Below are 8,742 nucleotides of genomic sequence, written 5' to 3'. Positions count from 1 at the left end.
TATATATATATATATATATATATATATATATGTGTAATGTATATATATTAGGTGTAGTAAAAAGAAATCCATTATTTTTCCATTCAATTTCATGCAAAAAGAATGGATTTCTTTTTACTATACCTAATATATATGTAATGAAAATGTAATAAATATTATTATCTGAAACAAGCTCTAATAAAAATTGCAATATGAGCTTCTATTAGTGAAAAAGTAGTCATGAAAAAGAAGTCATTTAAAATCAAGTTTTCTTTCATGCCATAACAAGCGATTACGAGAAGCTTTATTTCATGAAATCTTAAGTAAATTATATGTTACTTCTGACTTTCTATTTCATTAAGAGAAAAGATGAGTGCTTTGGATCGATTTACATATGATACATATGATTATTAATATGATATTTAATCGTAGGGGTATTAGTAATAACAAATCAGATTCTACATGAATTTCAGATTCAGTTCCGTTATGAATACATGCATACAAGACCGTACAGACCGTGTAGTAACAGGAATGTCGAATGCATATGGAAGAATCTCTGGCAACTATGAATGTCAGCGTGAGTATTCCAATAGTATAAAACGAATTATGATCGCCACTGAGAAATGACACTCGATATTCCGATACGATCAGCCGATTCGTGATGCCAGGGTGAGTAATAGCGCAAAGCGTTAAGGCGTCGGTCTATATGTATATATATGTGTGTATATTATATATACACGGACACACACAGACGCACGCATGTATACAGTGTCTTGGAGAAGGTGCGTGCCAGTGGCAATTTTCCTTTTCTCTCTTCGAGAAAGTCCAGGTCGATTTTTTTTCTCCAAAAAAGTACAACCCTTAAAAATTCCATATATTATCTTTTTAATTTAAATCTTCGTAAATTTCGTAAAGCATAATACGTGAAAATAATGAAAAGAGAGTTTCTTTATGTAAATTGCATACATATATAATGTATGTACACTATCATTCATATATTCAGGAACGTTTGTAGTTTTCTCGCATCTCACGAAAAGTTAAGTGTTATTTAAATGAAAAAAATTGTACACAGAAGTTTTCAAAAATATATTTCTAAAAGGAGAGATAGAATTGTAAATTTGTTTTTCTTTGTTTTATTTATACGAAATTTTGTTTCTAAATTACAAATTTCATTTTCCTAAATTATAAACAATTGAAAATTAATATTTTTAAAAAATATTTTTATTTTATTTTGAAGAGCAATAACTTAATAAAACATCATCGGACAAAAAACAAAAAAGTATTTAAAGTAGACTTTTCAAGCTTTAAAAAAAATATAATGCTCTCTCTCTCTTTTTATAGTAATCTAATTTTATCTGTCAAAATTTTTATAAAATATGGTTTAACTTTGAAATTAAAGAATTTACAAAAGAAAGAAAGAAAAGAAAAGTTTACTATAATGTTCTCGATTCATATAATTATACTTTCAAAGATATACATTAAATAATCAAAGAGAGATTGCATAAATATATAACGTATTTAAATATTCATTAGTTTGTAAAAAATTTATTATTCAACAATGGAAAAAATAGTATACTAAGTTTTTGCGTTTAATCAATTTTTTATAATTAATGTTGTACTTGTATTTTTCTTATTTTCGTATAAAGAATTTATCAGAATAAGAATAACTAATTCATCCTCTGTCAGAAATATTGAAAGAAAGCATTATATATACATCTATATGAGAAAACTTATTCTTTCAATTTGAAATGCTGTAACTGTTTACAGAGAATGGGTTGTTCTTCTTCTAGTACAACATGCAAAAGCCAAGAAAAAAGAACAATTTTTCGCTAAGAAAAAATCGACGCAAATTACTCAAAAATAAAATTGTCACTACTCGCACACTTTTCATTCTCCGAGCACCCTGTTTACGCGCGCAAAATAATCGTCATAACTATAAAGGGGCGCGTACCCCTCGTCCTCAATATCGCACTGCAGCCCGATCCACATAATCCCGGCGTGGCCGATACCCCGCGGACCGAATTTCTTCGGATAGCAAGCTGTTAAGCAGACAAGCGCATCATATATAGTGAAAGTGTAGAAGCCGAGGCGGGATTTCTCTTTCTCGCGTGCTTCCCATCTCAGTCCCGACTCTGAAAACCCACCCATTGGCGTAGCAGTCACTCTGCAGGGCGCCGCCACCCTGGCCATAGCCATAACCCTTCGGTCCGAACCTCTTTCCATAGCATACTGCAGACAATATCGATTAAAGGTTTCACGTCGCCTAATGTTATCTCGTGATGATAGTCAGCGACGAAGACATAATCGTACAGATACGCCAATGCAATCTTTTATTTTTCTCCAGACTATTCTACATCACATATCATATTAATTTATCTATGGCAAGTAATTTCCCATCCCTGAATTTATTCTTCGTATTAAATTCATAATGCAGTGTAAAATATTGAAAATTTAATAAGATTAATATATTTAGAAGAGATTCTAGAATTTTTTTTTCCAGACATTTTTTTAGAGACGGCACATTTAATAAATCTTGCATATTTCATTGATTTACGTACAAGATATATAATAAATATTATTTTAATATTAAACTATTATAGAAAAAATATTCCTTGTATATCTCGTTTTAACAACATTTAGAGATTGAATCGATTTCTTTAAGACGCGCAAGAGCTGAAAATAAAATTCTACTTTCAACAGCTTTAATTCTCTTCGATACATTTAATGATAAATTTTAATAAATATTCATATAATATTCAGCCGCTCATGCGGAAAATATCTTCATATGCATTAAATTAAATTAATTTTGTACCGCATTTTGCATATTTTGTACGTTACGTTTTCATACGCGCGATCGTACCGTGTCCTCACCTTTGCAATAAATGTCCTTGTCAGGACCTTCGCAGCAGTTGACGGAGTCTAATCTTTTCGCGCAGTTGGCACACTTAAAGCATTCCCTGTGCCATTGCTGCACGAAATACAAAGGATGGGTTAGTCACTAAAAGTTCCAAGGAAGGAAAATAATATTGTACAATATCATTTTCTTGTACAATCGTTCAGGAGCGCAGACATTAAAAGCTCCTTATAGCTCGCCAAGATTTGTTACAAAATTCGTGTGGCAGTAGCAACAAATAATACTACTGTAAATCTGTATTCTTTCTTTAATGTATTTATATCGTTCCAATTGTTCTTATAAAATTCTTATAGACCAGCTTACTGAAAACATACATATCATTTTTTTATAGAAAAGTTCTTGTAATAGTTTTAAGCAAAACTGAAAATATTGATTGATTGATTTTATAATATTTGATGAAAAAAAGACACGTTATTAATACATTTAATAAAGTATTTCAAATTTACTGCAAAATACTGCAAATTCTTTAAACATTGAAAGTTGAAAAACCAAAATTTGTTTTGATTTTATTCTCCATTTCTCAATAATATTTTTTAATAATAAATATCTTTATAATAAATCTGAAATTAAAGTTTTATTGATAAAACTTTATTTATCATATTCATTTATAGTCTAATTGTTTGAATAATTTAAAATTTAAAAATTTGTTAAATTTTCTTTTATTTTTAAATTATTAAATAATACTTAATACTAAAACTTAGTACTAAACTGATAGCATTTTCGCTAACAATATTTTCCGTAATTGATCTCTATTTCCTGTGGTAGAGTGGTAATTCTGGAAAACGGCAACCTAAATTCGTTCGGAACAAATAAACAGCTATTCGCACGCCTAAATAACAAAGATGAAGAAAAGGGAAATAATAGAGTAATCGATAATCACGATCCTTCTTCTGTGACACTGTGCAGCCCTTGTACGTTTGGGGGCTGTTTCCTGGCGGCGGAAAGAGTTTAACTGAAAGAGTTAAACTGATTTTAGTAGGTAACAACAACAAGAAAGACCAAGTAAGAGCGGAAACAGATAGAGAATGTAGACAGAGAGATAAATACGTTCAGGAGATGATAATCGTTCAACGTTTTCAGAACACAGGACTGTCAGTACGGATATCTGTACAATAAACCGAGAAAGAATTAAGGAGCCATAAAGGGGATTGTAGATTTGTTTAGATGAAAGATACCTCTACAGTATATCTCGCGGTCGGGACCATCGCAATGAAGCGTCGAGTCCAGAGTGCGGCGGCACATTTTGCACTTGAAGCACAGTTTATGGTAAGCCTATCGCAAGAATGAAGATTGACCAAAACGATGGTCTAATGGAGTTCGACGAGACATTTATCGGTGCTATTCTTGGTGCCGCGACAAAATCGAATATCCTATTTCAATTTCTAGAATATTTTAAGACAATTTTAGTATCTCCCTTAATTCTACAACGGCGATATATCGAAGTTAGAGAATCCGCGTTAAAAAATAAAATCCGCGCAAGATAAAAATTTCATAAAACATATCTTATCACAAATTTTTATAAATATACGATTCTTCTCATTCAAGAAAAAGCGGACAGAAATTGCATAACCGAATTCTCGCGCAAGGAAGCGATTTCAATACGCCGATGAGTCATATATGACGAGAAAGATGGATTGCCATCGCCGTTTTCGCGCACGGATATTATTGCTGGACCAGATTGTCGGTCAGTAATTAGCCTCCATTTCTCTGGTTCCGCGTGGCGCTCCTTCTGGTAGCGAGCCATTTTATCGGGCCGGCTAAGATTGGCCGGCCAGTTGGGGCGTCGCCAAAATCGTTCTCTGACGAAACCGAGAAAGTTTCTGGGCTAGCACCCTCAGTCCACAGAGAACGAATCCTCCTCCTCCTCCTCCTCCTCCTCCTCCTCCTACCTTTCCCATTCCTCTCTCTCACTATTTTTTTCCTCACATTGTTATGAAATGGAGATTGGATAAGATTACGGGGACGAGTGACGCGGCCCATTACCACGCGCCGCGTGCCGAATTTAGACGCGCAGAAGCCACGATGCGCCGCGTTACCGTTTTGTAATCCACGGCGCATTTTTACCATCCAGATTTTCCGAAATACATGTGAGTAAGCGCGACGAAGAGGATGCCGTTTGCGTCAATCTGTCTGTCGCCACGTCAGCAACCGATTTTATTGCTTCGCGTGCTAAATCGCACTACAATCCCACGAGCCACCCTCACCCGGGGAAATATTCGCGGTTCGAGGCTGACTCGTCCACAGGTATCGCAATACGTACCTAGAATACGACCCTAATTCAAGGAATATATTGTATAAAAGGTTATTTTCGACTATCATCTGCTAATCTAGAAGTAGATAAAAAATCTTGAGAAATCAGTTAAGGAACAAATAAAAGCCATATTTTCGTATTTTGGCTTCTGAAATAAAAATTGAAATTCTAACCTAATTACCTAAAATATAATATTTACATTTTATAAAGCTAATCACATAATATATCCTGAAATTCATTTTCTTCAACTATCTCCATAAGTAAAAGATTAAGAGCTTACTCAATATATCCAAAGGTTAATAGAAGAACTGTACTTAATTGATGATTGAGATATATGCTGATTCTGTTTTAATTTCTAAAACGCACGAGCGAACGATCAGTCGAAGCACCAAGGAAACTTCTATCGTTGTGCATTTAACGCTAAATGCAATCAAGTAATTATCACACGTCAGTGCTATTCAAACAGTTACACTTTGGTGCTAATAGGATTTCTTAATTGATTATTTATCAGTATTCTTGTTGCATTTAGTATTAAATGCGCGCCATGTATGTCTATCTTCAGAATAAACTCACCCTTCCTCGGGCCAACATCTGCTCTGCAGCATAAACGTACCCTCCGCATCGAGGACATCCTTCTCCCTCGGGTGCCTTGGCGATAGCCCGAGGCTCGAGAATAGCATTCGAACCTCGCGAAAATTCACCCCTAAAAATTAAATTTATATTAGAATCCATCAATAAAATTTATACAAATTATATATTAAGGTTTAGAGGTAAAACGAATTATCTTATTTGATATCATTTTTAATAAATATTTATAATAATTTTTTCATAAAGCAGCTTTAGAACTAATAGAGATGATATCTATTATTGATTAATTCGTTTTATCTGATAATTCAATATTTAAATATAAGCATTGAATACGAAAGCCATTAAATACAAAAGCATTTAGATAAAGGAATGGTTGAATGAAATTGATGGTTCACACATAAAGTAATAAGTATGATAATTACAAATTAGAAGTATAATAACAATTGAAATAATTAATTGGATTTTCAATCTAAATTTTTAAAGTCAAAGTAATATGTGAAACATTTAAGGAATTCAAATCTAAAAATCTACATGTTTTCGGAAATTGATTTAAACATATAATGTTAGAGATACGTAGAAGAAAAAAAACTAAAAAAACTGAAGCTATACATAAGGGAGATTTATGATACATATAATTGAAAAAAATATTTTTGCTATTAAAACAAAAGTGTAATATAATTAATATATCAAGGTTTTTTTTTAAACGAGCAATTATGGTTAACTCATAAAATAAAATTTGTTTTTAATTAAATAAGTACAATGCTATAAAATTTTCAAACGTTTCGACTTACAAAGTCTTCCTCAGTATAATTATGAACTATTAATAATTATTAATAGTACTAATAATTAATAAATACTAATTAATAAATACTAATAACAGCTAATTAGAGATTAATTCAGGATTAGGATTTATACGTATCTCATTAAATATCAATAAAATACTTTGCAGAAAATTATAAAAACTTACGTTGCGTGTGCATAAGTATATAATTGGAGAAAATTATTAAAATATTGTGATCCGTCAATTCCACGTCTGAATACTACTAGTCTATAAAAACATATAGCGCTATCAAGACATTTCATTCCGACAAACATCAGAATCCTTCAAATAATCGGATGCAACTGTATAAAAACTGTATAAAAAGGAAATGATGCTGTATTTATTAAAATTCAGTACGATATCAATAAAATTGATATCATCATGTTGCAAATAATGAAAAAGTTAAATGCACATATGTCTATATGGATAAAATGTTATTTTTTTCCAACATATCATATCATTGATAATGAATTAACTTTAGAAAAGTATTTTTCGAAAGGCTAATTAAACAAACACATTTGTTTAATTCACCTTTCGAAAAATTAATATTTTTAAATTTATCTGATATGTAAAATATCTACATATGGATCAAATATAGACTTATCTAAACTTTTCAAATTTTGAAATATACTGCAACAAAATCTTATATAAAGTCAAAACTTTCGTTTCGATTTTACATTAATAATTAATATTTTCTTGCATTACATTTGATTTTTGTTGAAGACATCGAAGAAACTTGTGTCGGATGGATTGAAGGTTGGGAAATAACATAAACATAAATACGCCAAATAGTCAATAATCAATTACGAATTAGTTCGTTAGGCAAGTGTTAGTCAACGTGTTAGTGTAATTTTTCCCCTTCGCAACCACGGTACATGGCTTCCGCCGAGCCCCGAGAGAAAAGAGCCGAGAAGCAAACTGAACGTAATACGGCATAGTTGTATATCAACAAATAATATGAATATGTAAAAAAAAATAGGAGAGATAAACGGAGAGAGAGAGATAGAAATGAAGGAATAGGAAAGAGAAGAATATAGTGCTGCTGTGTCGGGTACAGTGTGGAGAGCCTATGCGTGCGTACGCACGCATCCGTACCGTGAGGTGAAATATCATCGATACAGTGAGGTGACACCGATGCTGTCTTTCTTGTAGCGCGACAATTGCGCTCTTAAGATAGGTTTTATATTACGATATAGTGTATATACAGACCCACATTTATCACATTTGGTTGCTGGATTCGTCCTGATAATCTAGACCAATCCAAAGAGGATATAGTGTGCTTGATCACTATGTGTCAAACTTAACAAAAAAGAAATGTATTATGTTAAAAAATTTTGAATATAAAGAATTAAAATAAAATTGATCCTTGAGGTATGATGAATAATAATTAATAAAAATATTAGGTGGCAATACAATAATTTTTTTTACTTATAAGTTCTTTAATTTGTACGTATCTGATTGAATCATCTTTTGCTACTATATTTAAATAAAGGTTATTAAATTAAATTAAATTTTAATAAAACTTCATTCGTAAAAATGAAATCATTTTTCTTTTAGATAATTTATAATTTAACTCTTGTAATAGAATTTTTATATCTTTTGAAATATTTTATTAAGGAATAATTCTCTCTATATAAAATTCAATGAAAAGACAGCTGACTGGAGAATTTGAGATATCCTATTCTGACACAAAGCATGACAAGTGCATTTGCACTGTGAACGCGCTTCTATGAAAGAACATAGGCGACATATATAAAGATTTATCTCAATGACATTATTGTCGCTACTTTGCGACACTATCGTTGTCGAGAACAGTGTTGATCGCCATTACCTCATTATATCGACATAGTACGCGAATACACTAACACGCACGCGGGCACGCACGCACGCACGCGCCAGCACCCACGCAAGTAGTTAAGGTGTTAGCGAGATTATAAGATTAGAAGTGGTGCGAGAGAGGCCATGCAGGAGAGCTACGTGTATATAAGCTACAAAAAAGAAAAAGAAGCTGCGTCACGCGGCGAAAAAGAAAAAAAAGGAGAAATAGCGAGAGAGACCCAGCGAAAAATAATTCATCGAATCGACATCGATTGATTATATAAATGTCGATTTGACTGAATATTTCCGCGGGAGAGAGAAAGAAAGAGAAAGACAGCGAGATGAGAGAGAGAGAGAGAGAGAGAGAGAGAG

The 8,742-nt window shown here is 32.2% G+C and overlaps 1 protein-coding gene across 1 annotated transcript in view; it reads right to left on the bottom strand.

Annotated features, from left to right (window-relative positions):
* LOC105627299 (muscle LIM protein Mlp84B) overlaps positions 1 to 8,742 on the bottom strand; it is a 19,963-nt gene that overhangs the window by 5,366 nt on the left and 5,855 nt on the right. Inside the window, exons 3-5 of the mRNA XM_012208585.1 lie at positions 5,718 to 5,847; positions 2,851 to 2,947; positions 2,124 to 2,208 (exon numbers count right to left, since the gene is read on the bottom strand). Of these exons, the coding sequence (XP_012063975.1) occupies positions 2,124 to 2,208; positions 2,851 to 2,947; positions 5,718 to 5,847 (312 nt within the window). The remainder of the gene's footprint in view (positions 1 to 2,123; positions 2,209 to 2,850; positions 2,948 to 5,717; positions 5,848 to 8,742) is intronic.

This window comes from Atta cephalotes, assembly GCF_000143395.1.
Source record: "Atta cephalotes unplaced genomic scaffold scaffold00008, whole genome shotgun sequence".
Lineage (NCBI taxonomy): Eukaryota > Metazoa > Arthropoda > Insecta > Hymenoptera > Formicidae > Atta > Atta cephalotes.
This window is presented reverse-complemented; position numbering and strand designations above follow the sequence as displayed.